Consider the following 27,880-nt stretch of genomic DNA (forward strand, 5'->3'; position numbering starts at 1 on the left):
ACCCAAAGAACAAAAGAACTACAGAAAAAAATTCATGAAGATCTCAGACAGAAGCAGAGTGGAACGTGCAAACCTTGGCATTTTAGAGCTGCTGTGTGAGGTTGTAGGCCCATGCCCCAACACCACCCCAGGTCAGTTTTCTAAACAGCTAAGGAAATAGCTTGTTCCAGAAAAGGTCCTCTATTGCCCTCTAGCGGTGAAAACATCATCCTCGGCCATTATTTTTTCATTTTACCTCATGGAGAAACTTGACCTTTGTAGCATGAAGTGAGCAGCAGTCAAAAAGCTGCTGATTTATATTTTCCCCCACCGACGTTTTCTGCAGAGCTGTGGTAGTGTCGAAATGAAAAAGGAGAACCAGCTATTTTCGGAGGCCCAAATCTCTGCACAAGCTATGCATTCACAGCTGATAAAAGACCATTAGAAACCACTGAGAACTGGCTAAATGGCTTCCAATGGAGACCACTAGTTTCTTGCAAAACACCTGTAGATACCATTTAGATTAGACGCTGGTTCACCCTTTAAACCATTAGGGTCCTTTACACTGTGATATCAACCCATTAAAACACATTACAAAATCCTTAGGAACCAACATAAACACTTAATGGTTTCTATGATTTTTTTCAACAGGCTTGTAAACACGACTGAATTACCAACAACACTTCTTTAATCTTTTCTTTATTTTCAGTTACATTTGTTAATAAAAAAATAAACCAACACATTTTAATACAAAAAGTAATCTTGTACTTCAAAATATACAAATCTGCAGAGACGAGTACAGCTATTCTCAAAGTTAAGAACAGAGTAAGAAGGCTAGTTAGAACAGCAGCATTAAGATCTCGATTAAAAAAACAAAGAAAAAAAGTTTTGTGTTAAAGTTAACAGCATCAGTTAAACTAAAACTACAAACCGTGACTGCAAAAAGTCTTTAAATCAGGCCTTGTTTTCAACAGATATCCGCAACCGCTTTTCTTACAACCTCTTCCATGAACAGTCAGTATGAACGGCTTTGAAACAAGTCCCTTTTGAGAACTGATGCAGGATCAGATTTCTGAACAGCAAACGAATAAAAGGCAAGAAACGATCCTAAATCCTTCCTCCTTATGCCAGATTAATTATGAAACCGCCTTGTGTTTTTACTCAAAAAACATTATTTTAAATTCAGCTTTTTTTAAGCATGTTTTTGAACTAAGATGCAATACCACCCGTAGACTTTTACAGAACATAGAATGAGAGGCAGCAAAATCAGTTATAGCAGCTCTAACAAACCGCTAATGTAGCAATACTGTATTCTCCAACACCTGCCATCGGTTCCATATTATGGCAAAACCTACTATAGAACAGAACGCATGTAGTCTTATAACTCACCCGGGACTATTTTGCTGCTCCACCCTCATTTGAATGATGCCAAAAAAATGAATATGTATCCTTATTTTAGAAGTATTTGGAAAAAAATACATTTTTGAGGAAAAACTGACTGTTTCTTTAAGGACATGGCCCCATTTATCAAATAATGTCAATCTTTTCAAAGCCTTGGTCCTTTAAGTTTGTATCTCTAAACAGGAATTCCATCCAATTGCTGAATAGTTAGATGGTTAAGCTGTAAACAATATCATTTCGAGTGGTTTGGTGTGAAAGGTCGTTCAAGAGAAACTTACCAATTCCTAATTATTCACAGTCCTGATGATGGGAACCAGACGTCTGAAGCCTGTAAAGCCTCTGAAAGCTCCCTCACAGAAAATCACTAGATGAAATGGTTACAAATACACCTGATATGCCTGAAACATTGTTTTATGTTAAGTTTAAAGTGAGAGTTAAGTTTAAAATAAGGTTTTGGTCTAAAACAAGCTGCACATGCGGAAATCTTTCAACACAATGCTAATTTTTTCAGATATATCACTATAGTATGCATAGCATGAGTGGCTATATTTGTGAATCCTAGAGTCAGCAAGTTTCTCCATGATTAATCATTTCCCATCAAACTATTCTGAATGACCACCAACATCTTACCGACTGAATTAGGCAAACATTTTTGAAGAACATCGATGGAATTCCCCTTTAAGACCATGGTTCTCTGTCTAGAGACATATCTACAGTTTAGTGTTTTCTCTGGTTTAACACGATTCTACTTGCATTGAATATCACTGCTTTAATACCACAGAAATGACCATGATCGATAGCTATCAGTATGTGTAAATAAAAATGATCATGTTCTTTTTTTAGAATAAACTGTTAAATAATTTAAAAAGATTCAAATCAAACAACAAAAACACCTGATTGTTCTTAGCACGTCTTTTGCAAACTTGGTCCGCAAGTAGTAGTTGCTTAACTGCAGCGATGCGTTTATAAGTAGTATGGATATATGTATTTGTTACTTAGTCACAATAATCTGCCTCTTTAGTGTAAAAATATAAAAGTACCTGATTAGTCTCAGGTAAATACTAGAAAATACTTTTACAGTTAAATAGTTTTTTTTTCTTTTGCATAACCGTGAATTAACATTCAAGCACTGATACAATCAACCTTAAATACTTATTCAAAATATACAAGGGCCAAATACTTTAAATACCTTTGCACCGTTCAGCTCAAACCATGCATACAGCCAAAATATGGCATCAAGATGTCAAGATAAACTGCTTTGAATACATTCTTGATAAATAACCTGTCACTATATACACAATGCTTGCAGACAGAAGAATCTGATATACGTACATACGATACGAGAGACAGACAGTTGGTGGGCAGCAGTAAAGTGGTGATACATGAGGAGCAACAAGAAAGAAATAGACATATGTTGTTTCAAATCAGCAGCTTGTTGCTCGGTTCAGTGCAACGTCACAAGGATCAAACCAGGCTTAGGCTCTGAGTACCTGAGAGCGAGAGAGGGAGAAACAAAGCACAGGAGGAGGGGGGGGTTGACGAAGTTGTTACGGTAGAATTCAACCGATAAATGTTATTTTATTTCATTTACTATTTTTATAAGAGTTAATAGTAATGGTAATCAGGTATAATAATAATAATAGTAATAATAGTATAGAACTAATGTCTCTCTTCAGTCTGAATTTGTTCTAAAAAAAAACAAAAAAAACAATCAAGACCAAAATCTTCTCTCAAACAGTCATAAAACATTATTAGAGATTACATTACAAGTCAGTGTGATTTGAACAACATTGTGTGTTATGATTTAGGGCACTCTGTTTGGCTATAAGCTTCCATTACTTGTTTGCTACATTAGTATATTATCCTCAAGGCTTCAGTGCAACACCAGAACAAACACCGTGTCTTAGCTGATCAATAACATTTGGGGTAAGTAACTGTAATTCTGGACCATCACTTTAAATTCAGGTGTATCTCTGTGTACCTATAATGTTGGCTCTTGAGGTAGTCCAAAACAGCAGGCCTGACGCGAGCAACGCCCCCTTGGCTGTGATTTCCTCTTCCTGTGATGACTGACAGCTGAGGACGGCACAAACCCTGCTGCCATTCTAACAGGAAACAGGAAGTCTGTTATACATGCTCACAGCTCAAAGTGCTGATAAAATCAGCGCGCACACACACACACACACACACACTCTAACACACACACACTCTAACACACAAACTACAAAACTAATCATGAACTCCAAACTCCACAACAAACTCCAGTGTCCCGGAAAAAAAACCTTTTCACCCCAAAAATATATGAAACATTTCTTCTCCCAGCGAATTATAGTTGTTAAAGAAATAGATCTAACTTCACTTAGTCAATCAGCCAAAACATGTTTGGTGTCTAATTTCATTTCTTCTCACTGGAGCCAAGAGGCTAACATTTCTAGCAAACACTACAAGCCAGTAGTCACCAAAATCTTTTCTGTCTGTGCTCAAAACCTCTCTCACCTGCTTAGACCACTTCTAGGTCTTCATTAAAGTTGTGCACAAAACGAACAAAACAACTTTGTAGCTGAACATGGTGGACAATTCTATTTGTAAATAAATGTTCATTTGTAATCTGTGTGATGTGCAGGCACAGGAAAGGGAGTCAGATTCGGAATTCAGCATAACACCTCCCTGCATTGTTCAGCTATACAGTGAAGTTTAGTTCATTTTCACAGCTCACAGTTAGTCACTTTGTTATTAAAAAAAAGGTTTCTCAATCCTGGTCCTGGAGGCCCACTGCCCTATGATTTTAGGGTTCAAAGTTAAAGTGGTTGTATTAAAGCAGAACAGGTACTAAAATGTGCAGGGCAGAAGGCCACCAGGACCAAGGTTGAGAAACACTGCTCCAATTCACTCTGACAAGCATGCGTAACCTTAATGAAGACCTGTAAGCAGTTTTGGGTATGTATAAATATATGTATGAAAGGTTTTGGGTGACTGACTATAAGTGTTAGCAACATTAGCTTCATAGCTCTAGTACTAAACTTAGGAGGCAAAATTGATATCAAACATGATTGATCTGAACTATATCTGTGAAAAATCTTGCAAACCAGATTTTCTACCAAGCTCTTCCTTTAAAAACCTTTATTTCTTTGCATAAGAATTGTTTGTGATTATCATCAATAATAAATCCAAATAGTTGTGCATAACATCTTATAACTATGGAATACTCACCGTAAACACATAGCTTTCCAGGTTTATTGCTTTATTGACTAACATCTGGGGTGGAAGATTATGTATGCTTGATTTTTTTTGTCAAGCAATGTCACAACTTTCCACATTAAGCTTATCAGATATTAGGACAGGAATTATCTGTTTTATAATAAATACTGGTAATATTACCAGCTTGTCATTTACCATTTTACATGCATGAAAAACATTTTTTGTTATTGTGTGATGTGTTCCACTCACCATAGGTTTTATCAGCAAGGACCTGTTGCAGGTGGTGTAGTGCTTCATCAACATGTAGACCGTGGAGGTCCAGAACATTCTGTGGCAGAAGTGTAGCGTTCACACGTTTGAATATTTGCACTGCTGCACGATGATTCGCTTCCCTCATCTTCTTCCCATGCAAGTGCCCCTAGATGCACACAGAGAGCTTAAATGTCTCATTTAACATCCTTATTTGCATGTGTGTGTCAGTATATCAGTGAGTATTGCAAGACCTGTTGGGCATAGAAGCTAGCCACATCTTTGCGTCCCTGTCTGTAGGCTTCAGCAGCCTTATCAAAACATTCCTGCTGTCGGCGTCTCTGAAGCATGGCTTCTGTACGGAAGTCTTCATACTCTGGATCTTCCGTATCCTGGAACTGTGCTACTTCTGGCTCTGTGTTCTTTTGCTTCAGCTTCTGAAAACATACAACAAGAACTAATCCATTTCACTGTCTTCCTGGACGTGACAGGAATCATTACAGAGCAGCTCTGATAACACATTGTGCTTGGATCAAAAAGTGTTCAAGTTTTGTTGTTATATATCTGATAACAGCGCATTTTTTTAGGTTTTTCATTATTTTCTTTAGTTAGGACAATGAGGAAGGAGGTCATGTCACATGAGCTGGACGGATTCTGAACCTACTTGTGATTCATGTGTTGTTCCAAAGCCAACTACTTTTCTGGCAGAAAAACCTGCCTGTATTAAAAAAACAAACCTATTTGAAAATGTTTGGGGCCTCTTTGCTTTAGTTTTTCCTCTTCTTTGTATAACCTTTGTATATAATCAATATACATTACACAAAACTCCCTCTGGTATTCTAACGCTTTAGTAAAGCATTGAATTCTCAGATATAACTTGAATACACAAGGGAATATTAAGGAATAATATCTCATGTTTACATGTTGAGATGGCGTCATGCAGTCATGAAAATGTTGCCACGGTGACCGTGTACTTTAAGTTTAGGTGGGTTTCAACCAAGAGATGCTGGGTGTCTCCAAAAGTTGGAGTTGACTGCTGTGGTACGATGTGTCGATTGCAGAACTTTCAGTTGTTGCTTCATTGAAAACAATGTGTATGTGTGTATACACAAGTGTGTTCTCACCCTCTCTTTACTTGGTGCTCTACGCATCTCGTTATGCTCAGGGACAGCTTCGATAGCCACTACATTTCTGACAGGTCCATCATCCAATAGTGTGTGCAGAAACTGCTCTGTCTGCTCCAGAGAGTAACTGTACACAAACATGGTAATGTGAAACCTTCAAAACAGAGACGTATTCTGATATTTTAGTAAGACATATTCTGACTTAAGCTTACACTCAGACATAGAAAGTAACATTTGAGTAGAATTAAATCATAGTTCTTTTACTTGAGTTAATTACTAATGTTTTTACTTCACCACTTTAATTTGTATTACTGTTACGAAGTATAAATGTGATCTAAAAAATTCAGCTCATAAAGCAGCTAGAATAAAGCCCAGTTAAAATTTAATTCAATTCCAAAAGCCAATCAAAACAGCTAGTTCCCAGAAAACACTGCAGTCCTGATGTGTTTACAGGCATCACGTTTGGTAGACATACAGAATAATTATACCAGCACAAACCTGTTGAAATCTCTGCTTTTCACAACACCCACAGGAAGTAAACGAACCATTTCTCTTTTTGTCATACTCTCTCGTTTTAGAATAGCGTGTCATTTATTGACTAAACTGTTGTGCATGTTTTATTGCAAGGGTCAGCAAGCTACTTTACTGAACTTGGGTGTCATTCCATAAATCCATTTAAAATATGGGTCTGTCGCAGTTTTGAGGGTATACGTCCGCTTAAGGCTGTGATATGGGAAATCCAGTGTAATATACACCAATCAAGAATAACATTATGACCACCTCCTTCTTTCTACGCTCACTGTCTATTTTATCAGCTCCACTTACTATATAGGTGCACTTTGTAGAGCTCTACAGTTACAAACTGTAGTCCATCTGTTTCTCTGCATACTTTGTTAGCCCCCTTTTACCCTGTTCTTCAGTGGTCAGGACCCTCATGGACCCTCAGAGAGCAGGAACTATTTGGATGGTGGATCATTCTCCGTGTCCTGTGTCCACTGATGAAGGTCTTGAGGATGACCAACACAAACTGTGCAGAGGCAGATGAGCGATCGTCTCTGAATTTACATCTACAAGGTGGACTGACAAGGTAGGAGTGTCTAATAGAGAGGACAGTGAGTGGACAGTGTTTAAAAACTCCAGCAGCACTGTTGTGTCTGATCCACTTGTACCAGCACAACACATACTAACACACCACCAACACGTCAGTGTTACTGCAAAGCTCAGAATGATCCACCACCCAAATAGCACCTGCTCTGTGAGGGTCCATGGGGGGGGGTCTTGACCACTGAAGAACAGTGTAAAAGGGGGCTAACAAAGTATCAGAGAAACAGGTGGACTACAGTCTGTAACGTAGACAAATAACAATAGTGAAAATAGCTTGAGACTTGGTATTTCAAAGTGTCCACCAAAGCAAAATGAATGTGCTGAAGATTGCGGTATCCTTTATTATCGCATACTGGCACAGGTCTACACTGTATGCACTACCCCTTGACAACCAACAGAAAAAACAGAAAAAAAAGTATAATCAAAACAACCCTACCTACTATGTCTGCAATTATTGTTTCAAGGCAAAGTCATATGCAACAATTTGCCCTCCCTCCTTCTCTTACTTGTGGTCTCTGAAGATATCCCTTAGGAAGTGCCTATCAATAGTGGGAAAAAGGGTGAAGAGTTGCTTCTCCTTCAGTACAGCTGCTCCATCTTTCTTGTCCAAATCCCAACGACTCAGCCTGGTCTATACACACAAACACACCCCTTCTGACAGTTGTAGCTATGGTTCAGAACAGTTACATGGCCAGTAAAGCCAAATTACCACCAAAAATATTTTTACATTTTATGTGTTTAGTGGCTAGGTTTATGTGATTGAGTATATTACCTTCTCCAAGCTGTCTTGCATCACCTGCTCCTCAATCATGATATTCCTGAGAGATACTGGTGGACGGGACACATTCCAGTGGTCCATAAATGGAAAACCTTCTTGAATGCCTGATTGGCTGCTAAGTGATGAATAGCCATCTGCACCAATCAGAAACTGAGCGGCTGAGTCTCTTTGCTCAACCATGGCTGGCTCTGATTCACCCCAGTGGACGGAACCTGGGTAACCATGGAGACCAATAATAAGGGGGTAAAAGGCAAAATGAAGCACATATTTAATATCTTGCAACATCTGCTTAGTAAAAGAAGCAACAGAAAGTTACAAAGAAAGGTACATGCCTGTCCAGAAATTCTGGTATATGTGTATACTTACTCTCTTGCAGTAAATGATATGACAGAGCTGCTTGTCTATGCCTCTCCTTTAAAAAAATATAATGCATATATTATAGTTCTTTACAGAAATATTTCATATGAAGTAACACTTCTAGGTTTCTGTTTAAGATTTTCTTGACTAAAAACTTGAATGTCAAACTGACTGACTAAAAAATGTACATTATAAACCGGAAGACAGTAAAGCAAATATAAAGCAAGTATTAATCCACCTGAATGGTTTCTTTCCATTTCTGGTGCAGCAGTTTGGCCAAGTTAAGGTCCATAAGCACTGAGCAGTCTTCAGAGGAAAACTCACCTGTAGCCACAGATAAGAAAGACAAAGATAGTTCAAAATTAAGCACTGTTTAAAAGAGCTATCCTGTTTGACATTCTCCATCTTTTATTTTTCCTGTTCATTTAAGCGTTGTCTTTTTTCAGAATTTACACAGCACAGTTTGTAAGTCCATATCCGTGCAGTTATATCTTCTATCAATAATTCCCTAGTGCATTATACTTATGCATGCACAGGCATATATTTTTAAATATACTATATACTACATATAATGCATGTTAAAAACTATAATTTCTCTTCTGCACCAAATTTGATGCCACATAAAGAACCTCTAGAACAGAGCTCTTCAAAACTAGACCATGAATTCAGTTTTCATTCCTGGATTTTACAGTCACTGCAACATCAGGTGGCTAATCAGTAATATCAACAGTTTAATTATAAACTGGAGACACTGGAGTGTCTATAATTGAAAACATCTGGCTCTTGAAGCATCTAGAACTGGTTTAGTATTAATATTGCTTGGGTTCCGGTTTGGACTCCTTACCTGGAGAGATCCCTACAGGTCCAAACAACTCAGTCAGCTGCAGAGCAAGTTCTGTTGGTAGTTTCAGTTCCAGCATCTTAATGTCAATAGGTCCATTTTTCCCTTGACCTCTTCTTTCTTTCCTCTCTTCTTCCTCCTTGCTTTCAGTATCTTCAAGCTGGGCCAAGAATGACTGAGTTATGACATCTACTTCTTCGTTTGTCTCCCGATCTTCCTCTTCCCTCTGTCGTTTTACTTCTTCTTCAATCCACCCTTCATCAAAATACTGGTCAAACATTTCTCTTTGTGAGACTGATATCAGTTCCTGTAGTGGGGCCTCTTGGTTTTCTGTCTCTGACTCTGTGGAATTAGATACTATTGGATCCTCCTGTCTTCTGGACTGTCCTGCAGGCTGGTTTATATCTGTAACATTGGGTGGTACAGGCATACACACAGGTCCTTCAACCGTACCACCGTGATCTGGCTCAAGTTGTTGCTCTAAATGTTTCTTTTGATCACCATTGTCTGAAGCATGGACTAGTTCACTTTGGTTAAGTCCTACACTGTCCCCAGGTTCCCTAGCATCAGTAATCACAGTTGAACTGCAGTCATCACTGAGACCTGGAACTATACTCTGTGGATCAGAGCATTCACTACTTGACTGTTCCATCACACCCACCCTGGACTCCATCTTTGTCCCAGGCAAATAAGAATGAGAAGCCACCTGAAAATCACAAGGTTCTTCTTTAGGAACCTGACTCACATAATTTTCTGCAACCTCATCATCATTCCTATAAAGCTGTTCGCCTGAATCTAGAAGCAAGTTGGTAGCCCAGTCCACGTCTTGATTACACTTTTCACACAGATCCTCCAAGGTCTCAATGGGGATGTGCTTAAAATGACGTCCTAGTATCTCCAAACTGTGCTGTTTTAAAGGTAATTCTGTCAGGTCACTCTCTTCCACCTGCGACCCTTTCTCATGACAAACACGGTATGGCACCTCTTGCTGCTGACTGGAAGATGTCTCTTTATTTGTTTTAGGGACAAAACGCAGAGGGTTTCCCTCCAAAATAACTATGCCCCTGGTAGAGCTGTCTGACTCTGGTTCAAAACATTTCTGCTGATTAATTCTCCACAGCAGGGAAAAGTCCTGGGGGTCTGATTGCACTGAGGCACAGAGGCTTGCTGTTAAATGTAGTTCCGGCTGAGGTGAAGGCATCAGGTCTGGTAGCTGTGGTGAAACATCTGGAGACCCTGATTGCAGGCAGGCTGATGATGGGCTTTGATTTGTGAAAGTAAGTGCCAGTCTGCATGACTTTCCTGCTCTGCGACTAAGCCCTTTCCGTTTCTCTTGGCTGACTTCAGCATTAGGATCTGCCTCACCTCCTGAAGTTAGAGCTATGTCAGGGGTTAGGCATGGCTTATCAATCACCTCTGAACCCACTGCCTCCACACTCGTCCCACCATTTGGTATAGTTTGTATCTCTGTGCCTGCTTTTTTTGTACATCTTTTGTAATCATCCCGTTCTAATACTAGCTCTTTGGCTGGGCTTTGAAGTTGAGATTTTTCTTTTCCTGGATCAGTAGATCTTCCAAGCTTCCACTCAAAAACACAATCAGGGTCTACCATCTCTCCCTCAGTACCTAAGTCTGAGTTCTGCTCATCCCTATCCAAAGATGCTTCTTGGGAAAGGTGGCTGTCATCTCCTTGAAGAAGAGTTATAAGCTTCTGGAACTCTGTTTTATTTTTGCTATCACAAATAGAATGCTCTACCAATCTATTATGAGGGATACTGCTTTCTTCTACAATGCTTGATGTTAGCTCATCTGGGCGTTTCGATGTCAGAGTGGCTGACTTCCGACTTCGTTGCTCACGCTTTTCACGGCTTTCAGACGGCCAATCTCCCACAAAATTTAGCAGTTCTGGTTTCAATCCAACAGAATCATCCTCCTCAGCACCTTCTTCCTGGCCAGCTTTCTCTACAGTGTGGTCGTCAAGTTCAAATTTCTGACTGGAATCAATTCCCTCTACAAATCTGCAACGCTCTCTCGCTCTCCTTACCCGCTGACCAATTGACTCTGAAAATGGCACAGGTTGTTCCAGGACCTTCTCTTCCAACACATCAGGGTCTTCATTTATATTGTGGTCAGTGTTCTCAGAAAGCGGAATACAGGCATCCAGTTCCTCGTCCAGATCCACTATATCTAGCAGCTCAAATTCTGACGTTCCAATTTGTTCCACAACATTCTCCTGGGAGGACACTGAGTCTTTGGAACTGTGTGACATAATCTCACTTGCTGCTGCATCCATTCTTGCTGGGTTATGGCTATATTTTTGACCAACTGAGGAGACATCAGGTAGAGATGAGGACAGCTGGCCACCAGGTTTACCAAACCCAAAGTCACCTACGAGGTCAGGACGGCTTAAGACAAGTGGTAATGACTGCCTGTGAGACAAAATGAGAGAGTTAATAAATGGTCAAGGAAGGCAGAGAAAAAGAAACATATACAGTGTCTGTAAGTTTGTCTGTCTAGATACTTAGGATGCTCTGCAGTGGGAATTACCCATAAAAGGGATGTTTCATATAGTTTGTACAATAGACAAATTATTAAATTAAAGTGACAAAATTCATACTGACTTCACTGTATACGTACAATATTACTACATTACAAATACCTCATGTATTATATATGTGAATGCACTTACTGTGTTTGGTTTGTTTGTGATACATCCATATCCACATCACACACCACTGTGGATTTGGGCTCTGAAGCCATAATATTCTGAACAGATACATAACGGTCTTGGTGTTCCAGCATTCGTCGAATCTTCTCCCTTGTTACTCCATGTTTAGTACGTCTAGAACAACAGAATTAGGCAGATCGATTCATAATCACATCATAAACGTTTAAGGCTCTTACGTGGGCCTTGTTTAAGTTTAAAATTTTCACTTAAAATTGCTCATTTACAGTTTGTGGCTGATTTCAGTTTTTTGTTGACTTGCTTATGCATTCTTGAAACAACAATCCACCAAAACAGTCTTTCTAAAACACATCTTGAATTTGAAAAGTTATAAAACATTGAATTTGTAAAAAGTTTTGTTAATAAATGTATAAAAGTTACGTACTCAAAAAGTGCATCATGTTCCTGTATAAAGCTATGAAAATAGTTAAATATGATATAAACAGACTACAAAAGACTAGAATTAATGTGGCAAATGTTAAATGGAAAGATGCAACCTGTAAGATTTTATATTGGATAACTTGCATAATTTCCTTGAGCGTGCAAGAAAATCTACATAAAAATTAGGTTTGTGAGTAAAGATGTTAATATAATATTGTAAAAACAGTAAGTGTTTATTTTAATTCATAAAGGTGTATTATTTGCATTTTAATATTTTGTTGAAAATACATTTTCTTAAAGTACTTGTATGTATTGTGTAAATTAAGCCATATCTGAACTTTTCCTCTCCTTTAATATCATAATTTCAGACTGAAGCACTACAATTTTGCATGCTGTTTGCAAATAAAAATGCGACTGGACTAAACAACCGACTACTTGCTTCAGGAGGGAAGCAAAGATTTAGTTAAAATGTGCTGCAAAAAATGGATGACTATAAGAAGCAGGAGTCAGACTTAAATCAAACTAATAAAAACAGTAGGGCTGAAATTCAGCTGATTTTTTAAAAATTACATTTCGCCCGTTTGGTGAAGTATTTTTTAAATACACGCATTAGGGATATTAATAATGCAGTCATTTCAGAATCAACCACAGCTCTGTACATCATTATAGTCACATTTAAAATTGCATCTTTTTGTTTTACAGCCTCTCCATAACTTAATAAATATTTACATAATTATTTGTAATTGTATGAACTCATGAAGTTGCACAGGATTAGAATCATTTTATACATTTACCTGAAACAATTTGTTTTATTTTATTGAAAACATTGATTACAGGCTTTTAAATGCTAAACTCCTAAACTTGTAGATATGGTTGGCAACTTATTTGCCTGAGACTTTATTTTCCAGGTGTATCTGTTAACATAATTTTGTAATTAAGTTTTTAATGATTATTATAAATTGTGTAATTGTGCGGTCTGTGGTGGCAACTGTTAAATTTGCATTTTTGTTTTCCTGTATCTGCCATACTTTTCCAGCTCTCTGGGTTTAGTTTTCCACCAGGTGTCTGGCTCACGGAACAGCACTCTATACTTGTGCTTCAATGCCTGGAAAAAAAAAAAAAACAGGTGGACCAAAGGTCAGTGCAGTTGAGTGTGAATCTGACTGAACGGATTTATAAAAAGACTTGCAGATTATTATTCAGAAGCTGTAATTGAAGGGACAGATATTGAGAACTGATCATGATTTGTATGCTTCTTTAAAAATTCAATTTTTTTCCTGCTTAATTATAAAGCACACATGATATTATGGCCCTTCCACTTCAGAATGTCAGGTTAGAGGCATGACTATATTAAAAACTCATTAAATGCTTTATGCCATGTATAAAAATATATCTCAAAATTTACTAGCATTGCCTTTAATTTTATTCCAAATGGTGTCAGGAATGATGTCCAGGAAATTTCAGTTGGTGGAAAACACTGTCTCAGTAAAACATTTTTAAAAATTTGGAATACATAATTAAAAATACATGTATAATGTGTTTTTATACTATACATAATGCCTTACCATGCAATCATAAGCCTTGAACTACTTAGTAATTATAGTTATATGCAAACATTTTCTGGTGTTAGATAATGAACAGTATCAGAACACTGTGGGCATTTATATACATCAGTGTTAAACTTAATGATACAATTTTTTTTAAAACAATGTGTAATGCGTCATTCATCCTTGATACAAACTATAGAGTTTAGCTGGGAAACAAGACCAAAATAGAGCTTTCTGGAGAAAAACAACAGGGTGGTGTAAAGTTTGGTGTAAAAGTAGCTACAGCCATGTAAAAAAGAACCGAATTTCTACTTTTAAGTGTGGTGGTTAATCTGTGTTGTGTGGCTATTTTACTTTCAAAGTCCTTGAGAATCTTGTTAGGCTAAATGGTGTCATGGACTGCATCAAATGGCAGGAGATTTTAGATCAGTCTGGCTACCCTTGCCACATTTATGTTAAAAGTAACAAATAAATGTGTCTCCTACTTGTTAGAGAATTGTTTTTGAACACGTTTTAAGAGTATATATGCAGATGTCCCTATAATTTTGGCAAGTGTTTGTGATACTCTTTAATTCATATAAATTATTTTGTTTATATAAATACATTTTAACAAAGAAGACTTTTTGCCATAGGCCTTTTGGATTTACCAAGGGTACCAACAGTTATGAAGGGCACTACAAATTATGAAACCAGGCAAATGCTAAATTAAAATGTATTCACATAAATAGTTTTTCATAAGTTTCAAAAGTTTGCATAATTTGCCCAAACATTTTACATAGTAAAGCACTCTGCATACCTTTCGCGAACAAAATTCTTGAGGGCTCACAAGCTCTCATTCTTTTTGCAGTTTCATTTTGCCTGTCGAGGATACTCCACTAAGGCAGGTGATGCTACGACCTATTATGAGGAGTTCTATCACTACCAGAAACTGATTCTATCACAGTTCTAACTATGAAGATGTGCAAGTCCAGAATGTTGCCACTATTTAAGGTGAAACGGGAAAATTTAAACGAAGCTGGCAAATAGGAAAACATCTTTAGCCTTGTTCTCTTGTAAACCTAAGCAAACATAATCTTGCTACTAGTTAGTACTATAGAATAACATCTTACATTTAGAAAGTATTCATTGATTGTTTAATAAATGCACTTGTAACAGTGAAATATTGGTGTCTCTGCCAAAGCACTCAGAATACTTATGGCAAAACGAAGCATCTCAGTCACTCATCTCTGTTTCATGGTACGGCTCAATGATTGATAAGGCATTGTGCACAGCATATGACAATTTATAAATGTATTTATAAATGTAACAGAGGATTTATAAGCACTTGCTGTCAAGTAACTTGCCACGATTACATGTAACTGGGATCTTGCTTGCAATAAAACACTGCTCAATAGTATGAATGTGTGGCAATGAATTAATGTCATTCTACAACACAGACAAGCCCACAACAGTGCAAAACCATGTTGCAAGCAGAAGAATTTTTTGACTGTGTAGAATGAAAGAATCCTTATTCTGGTTATAATGGCTTACCAGGGCAACATAGGGCTTCATCTCCCAACACTGCATGTTGGTGTTGTCTATAATTATAGGGGTAAAGCCTTTCTCAAAAGCTTCTTTTGCTGAAAATAAAGTTGAAGATAAGTGTTAAAGACAATTTTATCATACTTAGGTTATGAGCACAGCTCAAAAGTACTTTTTCTAATTCTTTTTTTTTCCTTTTGGAGGTCTACATAGAAAAAGCTATTCAGGGAACAATCATGTTCTTCCATCAGCCTTACTTCCAAGGATTCATTTCACACTTTTTGCACATTGTAATTATGCATGGTTTGCTATTTAGAAGAGGGTAGTTAGAATAATATATAAAATAATACATAAACAACCAAAAATAAATTACAGCCCCATTTGCAAAAAATTGTGACTGTGTAAAACGTAAATAAAAACAAAATACAATGACGTGCAAATCAAGTAAACCCTGTATTTAATTCAAAAAGTGTACAACGACATCAAATCAAAACTAATAATTTCATTGTTTTTTTTAATTTGTTGCCAGCAACAGACAGGGGCAACACAAGGTTGGTTAAGTTGAGTAACACACAAAAAAAAATAATCCACACCTGGTGGTTGTTTGGCAACAGGTCAGTAACTTGACTGGGTATAAAAAAAAAGCAGCCCAGAGAGGCGGAGTCTTTCAAAAGTAAAGATAATGAGGGGTTCATCACTCTGTGAAAGACTGCGTGATCAAATAATTGAAGAATAATGTTTCTCAAGCTCAAATCGAAAAAGAACCTTTACTTTTCATCGTCTATGGTAAATAATAAGATTAAAAGATTCAGAGAATCTGGATAAATCTCTGTATGCAAGGGATGAGGCCAAAAACCAGTATTTGCTGGACATGATCTTTGGGTCCCCAGGCAGCACTGCATTAAAAACAGACCTGATTCTGTAGTGGAAATCACTGCATGGACTCAGAAACACTTCTGAAAATCACCATCTGCAAAAAAAGCTCATTCCTGCTTCCACAGATGCAAGTTGAAACTCTAAAATGCAAAGAAGAAACTATAAAGCTTTTAAACTGTGCACTGATAATAGAGCTGTGACGATAACCGTATTACCGCAACACGTTGAGCTTATTACCGTCATTTATTTATAAAATGAATAGTTCCCACTCTAAGTTCTGACTGACCCAAAACTTTTCCGTTGTGATCGCTGTGGACGTGAGGGAAAGGGACAGTCCATTAAATAAATGGGGGGTTTCTTTTTGTGTGTGATTATTTTTAATTATTTCTAGGTTTGGGTACTTGTGATACCTACAGATAACATTCAGTGTAACACATTATATACAAGCACAGAAATCTAGCTTCCAAGCCAAATACTGTGTCACCAATTTGGGCACATTTTGGCTTTGAGCCAGATGACAAGGGATCGCCAGTGAATTTGGATGAGGCAGTATGCCGCATCTGCAGGGGAAAAAAGTATCTGTCTCAAGAGGAAATACGACCAATCTAAGATCACATCTTAGAATTAACCATCCTTCTGTGTTTGCCGAACTTGGCAGCAGCACACCTGCGTCAGGAGGAGGTACAACCTCAGGTCAGCAGCGACTCTCCGAGGCCTTTGCAAGAGGAGAGAAGTACCAGCGTGACAGCAACCAGTGGCGAGTGCTTACTGACAGTGTGACTCGCTATTTGGTTGAAGAAATGGTGCCGTTTCGCACTGTTGAGAAGCCGGCGTTCAAAGCCATGCTGCAGGCTTTAGATAAACAATATGTACTTCTCGACCAAAAGTACTTTTCTCAAACAGCGATCCCTGTAATGCGTCTTACCACGAAGGATGGCATCATATGAGACTTGAAAGACATTGACCATTTTTCAGTGACAGCGGATATGTGGTCTAGCATGAATATGATGTCATACATGAGTCTGACCATTCACTATCTCAGTGCACACTGGGAACTAAAATCAAAGTGCCTGGAGACCGTATTCATGTCAGAAAGCCACACAGGTGACAACGTGGCGGAAGCCCACGGGTCCTCCCTCCAAGACTGGTCCCTGGACAAGAGGAAACTTGGCAGGCAAAGGCTAAGTTGCTTTGGCCATAATCTGCATTTAGCCGTTACCAACGTACTGAAAACCCGGGCCATGGGTTTGTGCAGACTGCTGGTGACTACTTTCTCGCAGAGCTGGCAAAAGAATAGAAAGCTGCAGAAAGAACAAACTGAACTCAACTTGCCCCAGCAATGCTTAGTTCTGGTGAGCTGTCCTGAACTTCCACTCCTATCCAATCCTAGCACTATAGCATGCGAACTTGTCATAACACACTACAAAATATAATATTATAAATAAATAAAATAAAAATACAATGATAATAATAACAATAATAATAATAAATGATTACAAAAAATAATACCTTTTTTTTTCAAAACGAAACGAAACGAAATAGCCTATTAAATACATTACTGGGCGAAATTTACGGACAGGCCAATTATCTGAATTTCTTCTGCCTATTTTAATGATCAAACAGCCCAATGTTAACATAGCATACTTATAATTAGCCTGCTTTGCACTAAGCAGAAGATGATAGAACACGTTCTCGAGTAAACCCCAGCCATTAAAAGAGTGTTGGATGACCGGCGCAGCCAACATTTGATTCCTACTTGGCAGGACGTCGAGGTCCTAGAATCAGTTAATGTAGCGCTGAAGAAAGTCGCGGATTTTACAGATGCACTGTCTTCAGAGAAGACGGTCACAGCGTCCTCTGTGAAACCGGTCTTACAGTTACTAAGTGAGGATCTTCTGATGTGCAACCTGAAAATAAAAATGACCGGAGTCTTGGAAGACAAATACAATGCACCTGCAACACAGCGACTGCTGGCAAAGGCCTCGTTCGTTGACCCAAGATACATGGACATCAACCGTGTAGATGATGTCAAAGACGCGCTGTTGGAGGAGATGCTGGCAGTACCCGAAGAGCGCTGCGATGATGGAGATGGTGCCATGCGTGTGCCAATGGCTGGAGAAGGAGCAAGTGCACCAGCTCTAGCTCCTAAAAAAATGAATCTCGTAGACCTGCTTGGAAAAAGAAAAGACCTTCAGTCCAGTCCCCAGGAGAATCCATGCGGACACTGAACTCGCGAGGTATTTGCAGGAGGAAGTCCTTGATTCGCACTCGGACCCGCTTGCCTGGTGGCAGGAAAATCAAGCTCGATTCTATCTTCTGTCGAAGGTTGCCAGAAAATATATGACCGTAATGCGCAACGAGCACTCCCTCGGAGCGTGTATTCAGCGCGGCAGGCAACATTGTCACTCCGTTTAGATCCTCCCTTAAACCGGACAAAGTGAACATGTTGGTTTGTCTGGCAAGAAACATGAAGACGGAAAAATAAGCTAGAATATTCACTTTAGCAGCTCCGTGGCTGTACAACTAGCACTTATTCTACCGACTACATAATATGATCCCTAGCCTCATTATTAACAATATTTTGGCCATAATTTTGCCTTAAGCATTTACTTTACGAAGAATATAGTTTTTGTTCATTTACAAAGTGCATGTTTTTTGTTTTTTTATGGGGGGTGGGGGAGGTTACGGTTAACCGCTGATACATTGCTTTCTTGCCGCGGTAAGAAAAAATCCATACCATCACAGCCCTAACTGATAACAAGCTGAGTGGTCTTTAATCCAGAGGACACAGCGTCCATGATTTACAAAAAGAATTTCAAAAGTTGATTCATTGGCCCACTGGACACTTCCCCACTTCCCCTCAGACCATTTTAAATGAGCTCAGGCCCAGAGAAGGTGGCAGCCTTTCTAGATCCTATTTATATATGGTTTCTTCTTTGCATTTTAGTTTTAACTTGCTTTTACTTTTTTACACAGACAGTGGTTTTCAGAAGCCCTTGCAGAATAACACCACAACAATAACAATCCACAACAGAATAAGGTCTGTTTATAATGCGGTGCCGTCTGAAGGCCCAAAGATCATGGCTAGCAAATACTGGTTATTGGCCTTGTCTCTTGCATATAGAGATTTCTCCAGGTTCTCTGAATCTTTGAATGTTATTATGTACTGTAGATGACAAAAGGCAAAAGTTCTTTGTTATTTAACATTGAGAAACATTATTCTTGAATTGTTGCACTATTTGCTCAAGCAGTCTTTCAGAGTGGTGAACCTCTCCCTATCTTTACTTTTGAAAGACTCTCTAGGATGCTTTTTTATACCCAGTCATGTTACTGAACTATTGCCATTCAACCATTTTTTTTTTTTTTTTTAATTATTATACAACTTTACCAGCCTTTTCTTGCCCCTGTCCTGACTTTTTTGGAACATGCTGCATCAAATTCAAAATGGGCATTTTTTTTTTTCAAAAAATAATAATACATTTCTTTCAGTTGATATGCTGTCTTTGTAGTCTTCTTCTTCTTCTTCTTTCGGCTGCTCCCTTTAGGGGTCGCCACAGCGGATCATCTGCCTCCATCGTGCCCTATCCATTGCCTCCTCTACTTTTACACCAACCATCTCCATGTCCACCTTCACTACATCCATAAACCTTCTCTAAGGTCTACCTCTTCTCCTACTGCCCGGCAGCTCCATCTCCAACATTCTTTGACCAATATATCCACTATTCCTCCTCAATACATGTCCAAACCTCAACCTGGCCTCTCTGGCTTTATCTCCAAACTGCTCCACCTTCACTGTCCCTCTGATCTGCTCATTTCTAAACTTGTCCATCCTTGTCACTCCCAACGAGAATCTCAGCATCTTCATCTCCGCCACCTCCAGCTCAGCCTGCTGTCTTTTAGACAGAGCCACAGTCTCCAAACCATACATCCTAACAGGACGCACTACTGTCTTGTAAACCTTCCCTTTCACTCTTGCTGCTAATCTTCTGTCACACATCAGCCCTGACACCCGTCTCCACCCACTCCATCCTGCCTGCACCCTCTTCTTCACCTCTTTTCTACACTGTCCATTGCTCTGGATGGTTGACCCAAGATATTTGAAGTCATCCACCTTTACGACCTCTACTCCTTACATCTTCACCTTTCCACCTGCCTCCCTCTCATTCACACACATGTATTCCGTCTTGTCTCTACTTACAATGTCATCTGCAAACATCATGGTCCATGGAGCCTCCTGCCTGACCTCATCTGTCAACCTTTCCATCACCATTGCAAACAATAAGGGGCTCAAAGCTGATCCCTGATGTAACCCTACCTTCACCTTGAAACCATTTGTCACTCCAACTGCACACCTCACCACTGTCTCATTATCCTCATACATGTCCTGCACCACCCTAACATACTTTTCAGCTACACCTGACTTCCTCATACAGTACCACAGTTCCTCTCTTGGCACCCTATCATATGCCTTCTCTAGATCCACAAAGACACAATGTAGCTCCTTCTGACCTTCTCTGTACTTCTCTACCAACACCCTCAACGCAAAAATTGCATCTGTGGTACTCTTTCTGGGCATGAAACCAAACTGCTGTTCACTGATCTGAACCTCTCGCTTTAGCCTTGCTTCAACAACTCTTTCCCATACCTTCATGGTGTGGCTCATCAACTTTATACCTCTGTAGTTACTGCAGCTCTGCACATCACCCTTGTTCTTAAAAATGGGGACCAGTACACTGCTTCTCCACTCATCAGGCATCCTCTCACTCTCCAAGATTTTGTTAAACAACCTGGTTAAAAAGTCCACTGCCTTCTCTCCTAAACATCTCCATACCTCCACAGGTATGTCATCTGGACCAACTGCCTTTCCATTCTTCATCCTTTTTAAAGCTGCCCTCACTTCCACCTTACTAATTCTCTGCACTTCCTGATCCACTATCTCTCCCCCCGTTGTCCTCCTCTCTCTCTCGTTTTCCTCATTCATTAGTTCTTCAAAGTACTCCTTCCATCTACTCAACACTCTCTGTTCACTCACTAGTACATTTCCCTCTCTATCCTTTATCAGCCTAACCTGCTGTACATCCTTTCCAGCTCTATCTCTCTGTTTAGCCAAACGATACAAGTCCTGTACTCCTTCTTTACTGTCCAGCCTCTCATACAGCTCATCATAGGCCTGAGCCTTTGCCTTTGCCACCATTCTTTTCGCTATGCGACTAGCCTCACAGTACTCCTGCCTACTTCCTTCATCTCTCTGGTTATCCCACTTTTTCTTAGCTGCCTTCTTCTTCTGAATACTCTCCTGGACTTCCTCATTCCACCACCAACTTTCCTTGTCTTCTTTTCTCTGACCAGACGAAACACGCAACACATTTTTGCCAGTTTCTCTCACCACCTTAGCTGTAGTTTCCCAGTCCTCAGGTAGCTCCTCACTGCCCCCAAGGGCCTGTTGCAATTTTTCCCTGAACTGCCTGCAACCATCCTCCTCCTTCAGCTTCCACCATCTAATCTTTGGCTCTGTCTTCACTCTCTTCCTCTTCTTTGTTTCTAATCTCATTCTACAGACAACCACCCTATGCTGCCTTGCTACACTTTCCCCTGGTACCACTTTACAATCAATCTCCAATCTCCTTTAGGTGGCATCTCCTGCTAAGGATATAATCCACCTGTGTGTACCTCCCTCCACTCTTGTATGTCACCCTGTGTTCTTCCCTCTTCTGTCTTTGTAGTATTTTCCTTTAATGAAAATGGGGCCCCTTTGGAAATGGGGTTGTATTAGCCACATTACAAGAACAAGAGTAATTAAATACACTGCTTTTTTTAATGATTAAGTGGTACTACCTAGGTTGAGTCTAAAAATAATTACAAAAATAAATACAGAATTACATAAATGCATAACAATCAAACATTACTTATTTACAGCTTTATGTCCTTAACTTATTTCTTAAATTTTACTTTTTTCATTTTTTGTTTTACAATTTTACTCTTTTATTTATTTCTATTTTATATACACTTTTATTTTGCTATGTTTCATCCTTAATGAGCTAGATCTGTGTAATTAAAAGAAAACGAGAGTCTCCAACATTCTTATATATTAACAAACACTACTAGCTGATTCAGTTTTGTTTAGTAACATTTCTAATGATTGAGAAACATTTTCTGACTGTGTTACGGCAGCAAATTTTGTCCGCTTAAATGAATTTTAATGGTCAATTTATTTTGGCTTGATGAACAATTATACAAAATCATAAATACAACCTACTACACCAAATACCAACAACACAAATAAGCCTAATAAGCACTAAATGAGCAATTATTATAAATTGTGTAGTACTCACCTCTCCGATGGTTCCATGCATGAGCCTCTCCTAGTAAATTTGGCTCATAACAGTATGCCCCGTTCTGGGTGAAGTACTCATCAGTGCTTAATACCATCCCACCTGAATTTTGTTCTAACATGGCACTGCAAAGGGCAAGAGATATTACAGCATTAGTTTTACATATATACACAAACACAATTAACTTTAAATTATTCAAATTATAACCCATATAAGCCCCAAAGAAATTGTTTCTTTAGTGATTGGACCCATGCAAGATTGGGACCACTGCCCTAATAATTAAGATGAAGCTATACATTATTAATATTATTTATTACAAAATAGATAGTTCCGGTCATAAAATCTGATTAGCTGAGCCATGTTCAAAGCCGTTCTAAAATCCATGATACACCACGGCTATGACCGCCTCACAGCTGAACTTTGTATTACTGCGCCACATGGATTAATCAGAATCAGAATACTTTATTGATCCCATAGGAAAATTGCAGTTATTACAGTTGCAACCATTTATGTAAAAGAAAACACTTTAATCATTTAAAACAAAAAAGAGACATTTGCAATATGTACACATTTGTTTAAATCCTTATGAATACAGTAAGTGGCAGTGGCTGCGATAATAAATATGAAATATACTGTATAATAATAAATAAATATAATAACATTGACTCTAATGCTGAACGCACAGAGTGTACTGATGAAGTAAGAACCTGTTCTTGTTTAAACTGCGCGTGTTTGCACCTTCACGTCTAGGGTTAGAGTGTCCCAGTTGTTGTTGAGATAAAGGGGTAGGGTAAAGTGTTAGAGCTACAAGGTCCTCCAAATGGAGGTTTTTCAGAGGCACACTCCAAATGGAGTGTTATGAAAATTGTATTGACGTCTGAAGCTGTAAAATGTAAAAGTCCAGCAGCGAGGTTGCTCGTTTACCTTCTCTTCTATCATTGAAGACTGTTCTATCACTGTAGCCTGTTAATGAAGCAATGTTTTCCTTTTTTTATTTGAGAGTTGTCGCATTTCGTAGGGCAAGATTTCAACCACTATTAACTGTAACTCAGTTCCAAGGGGTTAGGGTGACACTCGGAAACAAGGGGTAGGGGTAAACAGAAAAAAAGGGATTGCGCCTAACATTAAGGCCTAATGCAATTTCACCCCTTAGCCCTCTGTTTTGCACGTTCACGTCTAGGGATAGGGTGTCCCAATTGTTGTCGAGACAGAGGGGTAGGGCGAAGCGTTAGGGCTATATGGCCCGCCAAACAGAGATTTTTCAGAAATTTAAGTATTTTCTCTGGTATAAAATTACGTTAAGCATTGTATTATCTTTAACTTTGTCTCTATGTATTATGGTAGTTTTCTTCATAACAAGCATTAAAAAAAACACTAAAAGTTTGTTAATGTCTCAGTAACTAGCTAGCTAACTTTCCCGTTCCACCTTAAATAGTCCCAGCAGTACTGACGTCTGAAGCGGCAGAATGTAACTGCTGCACCGTTTAAGATGGAACAGGAAAAATAGCGATATTTTACATTGTTGGGGTGTAGGAGTCTGTATTTAAATTCCTTTGTAGAGCACTATGTAGGGAGCAGGGAGCCATTTGAGACTTATGGTGGTAATTTGGTTACCAAAAAGTACTTACGAACTGAAAGTATTTGCATTAAACAGTGCTACTGTACGTTACATATGTTCACTGTTATACAAAAAAGGTGTATAAAAAAATCATAAAATGTCTGCAGTGTACAGCAACCAAACATTCTTCTCCTCATTCAGCAGTCAATGGTTGCTTAGCAACATGCTGTATTCTAAAGGAGCTACATTTCTTGAGGGAATACTTATGTCAATTATGTAAAACATTGTATATTTAACATACTTTATGTTGGCCATCATTTTATAAAAGCAATAAGCCACTCAAGGCAGTGTATAACTGTGATTTTATTCTGGGTTGCAGAAAAAAAGTTTAAAAATGAGCATCTTATGAATATATGTTGATTCTATTGTCAAATATGTGGCAACCCAAGGATGTACAGGCACGAAACAGAAAGACAAGCAGCAGAAGTGTGCGGCTTGTTCGGTGGTGATGATGACTATTCTAAACCTGAAGGAGGACTTCTTCCACCTAAAAAAGACAAAACTTATATGGTAACAAGCAAATGTTGTTTCACTCAAAGTATTTTATTCAAGTATCATAAAACCAGTTTAATTGCATGTCACCTCACTGGGTGCTTGAACCATTTGTTATAGTGTAATGGTGGTGCGACTGGCCCAAAAGATTTAGAAATATCTCCACCTGTCCATATAGATTTAGAAATATCTCCACCTGTCCATATGATCAGTGTATCCAAATCCCCTACGCCTCCTGAGAGGTAAGACGACTACTGTAAATTACAAATATCAAGTCACTGTAGAACACTAAGTTGAGCAATTTAACCAAAATATATCATGATACTTAAAGACATTTGTTTTCTTATTTTTCGTGAACAAACTGAAACAAAAAAGCACTTTTTTAATTCAACATTTGAAAAAATAATAGACGAGTTGGGAGAAGAAACAAAATTTGGCTGAAAGTAAATTAATAGAATAAGTTAATGACTGCCATCTAGTTGGCATCTCTTTACTACACAGTGACGATATACTGGTTGATGTTTACAGGCACTCTTTGACTGTTGACTGTGACTGTTCTTTATATGATCCATGCAGTAATTGTGTGTTATCATATTACTCACTAAAAACAATACAATAAAAAACACACAAACAAGCTTACTTGGCGAGTGTCGTTTTTCCTGATCCTGGAGCACCTCTGAGCAGCACTAAAACCTGGCCCTCCAGTTTGAGCCTATTCTGAGGGGGAAGGGTCCATGACTTGGGAACAGTGGCTGAGGGCTTAAGAGGAGCTTGACTGATTGGCCTGTGTGCCAGCCACTGTGCTGTGGTAAAAGGATGTGCCCTCCATGGGTTATGTGCTTTCATTACAGGTGTGATGAAAACAGGCTCTTCCGCATGGGGCTGAAACTCTGGAGCCTGTACATTCCAGAACGTAGCGGGTGTGTGCAGACCTTCAGAATGTGCCGTTATATCCACATGGTTCATAAGAGCATCAGGACGGCGGTACGCCTTAAAGGCAGAAGGCCTCGTGTCGGAATTCTCCGTCAAGTGACTGAAGTCAACAGTAATGTCACTCTTTTGAGGGCAAGATGCACCTCCAAAGCTAAGATCGTTTACTGGTGAAGCACCTCCTCTTGCCCCACCACCAAGCCTGGGGGTGGAGCTGGAGCTCTGCCCACTTGAAGAGCCTATTTTGGAATCGCTTTCCAAGTCCAACTGGTCAATCTCCGATAAGACCTGGTGATCAGGAAGAGTGTTTTGAGAAGGAAGAGAGGACAAGGGGATTGACTGGGAGGGAAGAGGTACAGAGCAGAAAGGAATGGAAGATGGCGGAAGTTGGTCGCCAGAATTACTTCGGAGTGATGCTAAAGCCTGCAGTTCACGATCAATAAGAGCATCAAAGTCTTCCGTTAGGTGTGTTGTTTCCGGGTTGATTTTCTCAGCGGAACCCTCCAACGTCACCTTGGAAGGTTCTGTCTGGTTCTGAGGGGGCCGTGGGTCCAACAGAGCAGCTGTCATCTCAAACCCTGAAAGCGGTGGAGTAGTCGAGTTTTTGCCTTCAGCGGCATCAGACAGTTCCAGAAGAGCATCCATAGCATTGTCCACTGAGAGCAAGAGACATTATAACAGCAAGAAAGAAAGGGAGGAAATGAGACAATGTGCAGGCATTTGAGAGGAAAAAAAAACAATAAAGACACTAAACTGAAGGAGCTTGTAAAAACCTTTTTAAAATTACTTTAACATAACAGGCCATACTTTAAAGGAGCTTTCTCACTTTAGACTAGCATTTAAAATGTTATTTGTCATGTTATGGAATATTCGGTAGTGCAGCAGCATCTCTCAGCATGACTGGCTTGACAGTTCAGATTTTGTCATCATTTTTGTGCTTCGTCCATCAGCGTTTGGTCACTACAGTACACAGTATGGGGTTGTCCTACACTCTAAACGTAATAGCTCACTGTCAAAATTACTATAGCACCATTGTAGCAGGCGAGCAGGTGTACAACAGACAGTACAGACGGTGAAATATTTCATTTGGGCCAGGGAGGGCCTTTAAATGAATGTTCATTCACCATAATACAGTCACCCAGTAACCCTGTTAAACTAGCTGGGGCATTTGGGCAGACGTGTCAAAACCTCGTATCTCCAAAATTGTAACTTTACAGGAAAGGGTAAAACATACTCCACTTTTAATGCAAGCCAATGGAACCAGACGTTTGTCATTTTAGGTAATTTCTTTTGGTCCAATCATCATGGAATTTACACACCACATATAGGACTACAGATATTTTCAAATTATGTCAAAAACTGAAAAATGACAAAAACGGACATACGAGGTTTTGATCCGCCAGCAAGGAACTGCTTGGTCAAACTGTCGGCTATGGAGCTGAAACGTCTACTCGAGTTAGGTCACTTGATAAACATAACGTTATGCAACCAGGGTCGATTTCACGTTACAGCTTCAAGCAGTGGTCCTCGTCTATACGCCATAACCGGTTCCTTCCGTTCAAGAGCACTTAATATCTCTCACCTATGTCTGTGAAGGACCGTGAAGGTCCAATGAAAAAGAAAAGCCAAGTGATATTTCAAGTCAACACTAACTGTCCGATTGCTTCAATGTTTGTTACTCCTACTTTCTGTCTGCGTCATATGAAACCTGGTGAGAAGTTGTTCAGGCAGTAAACTAACTAACCAGCCAATCTCCACCTCCTGGAGCTACACAAGACCGAGGAGCCCAACGTTACCTCTGAAATCGGCCTCGGAAAGCACAAGGTAAATAACCACAGGATCCAAGTGCGAGAACATCTCTTGCATGTTCCTCACTATCTCGTCCTTGCTTTGAAACATCGCCTGGCTGGAAGCGGCCAGTCCGGATCCCGAGCTGGCAGGATGGTCCCGTGGGGCTGCCCGTGTTAGAGCGGCTCCATTTCCCCCGTGACCGCGGCCCTCACACTCGCCGAAATGAGCTGAAACTCGGCCGAGACTGTCGCTGTGGCCGTTTTTCTTTTTCTTTGGCATTGTACCGATGGCAGTCTGTCCCTGAGCTGCAGGCGAATCCACTGCTGACAAGTTTTTAGTGAAACAGAGCAAGCGAGCATTAGCATTTGGGCAAACTACCGAAAGGAAAAACACCAAGCAAACCATTCACAGCGAAATCTAACAGCACAGCTAGCGGCCAGACAGGGAATAACACCCACCTGAACGGAGCGAATGAAGCCCACCTCTCGGGGAGAAGTCAGAGGAAAGTTGAGGTTATAGTTCAAACTTTCCTGATATTAACCGGTTTATAAAATAAATACAAAGTTATTCCGAGTAGTTTGGTGTGAAAATTTCCGACTCAGATTTTCTTTAAAGTCGTGCTAGTAGTAAGCACCT

At 39.4% G+C, this 27,880-nt stretch overlaps 2 protein-coding genes across 2 annotated transcripts in view; one reads left to right on the forward strand and one right to left on the reverse strand.

Annotated features, from left to right (window-relative positions):
- Positions 1-645: 645 nt before the first annotated feature.
- On the reverse strand, positions 646-27,662 carry n4bp2 (NEDD4 binding protein 2). Its single transcript, XM_017715021.2, has 16 exons — positions 27,250-27,662; positions 25,164-26,109; positions 22,414-22,538; positions 15,215-15,303; positions 13,166-13,242; positions 11,721-11,873; positions 9,035-11,460; positions 8,429-8,514; positions 8,200-8,245; positions 7,828-8,045; positions 7,562-7,686; positions 5,952-6,078; positions 5,082-5,264; positions 4,828-4,996; positions 3,362-3,485; positions 646-2,870 (listed from the first exon to the last, which is right to left on the reverse strand). Exons 1-16 carry the CDS (start codon positions 27,647-27,649, stop codon positions 2,825-2,827), a joined length of 5,340 nt encoding a protein of 1,779 aa, XP_017570510.2. The 5' UTR covers positions 27,650-27,662; the 3' UTR covers positions 646-2,824.
- Positions 27,093-27,880, forward strand: part of pds5a (PDS5 cohesin associated factor A) — a 33,171-nt gene continuing 32,383 nt past the window's right edge. The window contains exon 1 of the mRNA XM_017715024.2: positions 27,093-27,277. The gene's annotated coding sequence lies outside the window, so the exon portion shown is untranslated. The remainder of the gene's footprint in view (positions 27,278-27,880) is intronic.

Source organism: Pygocentrus nattereri, chromosome 22 (genome assembly GCF_015220715.1).
Source record: "Pygocentrus nattereri isolate fPygNat1 chromosome 22, fPygNat1.pri, whole genome shotgun sequence".
Taxonomy (NCBI): domain Eukaryota; kingdom Metazoa; phylum Chordata; class Actinopteri; order Characiformes; family Serrasalmidae; genus Pygocentrus; species Pygocentrus nattereri.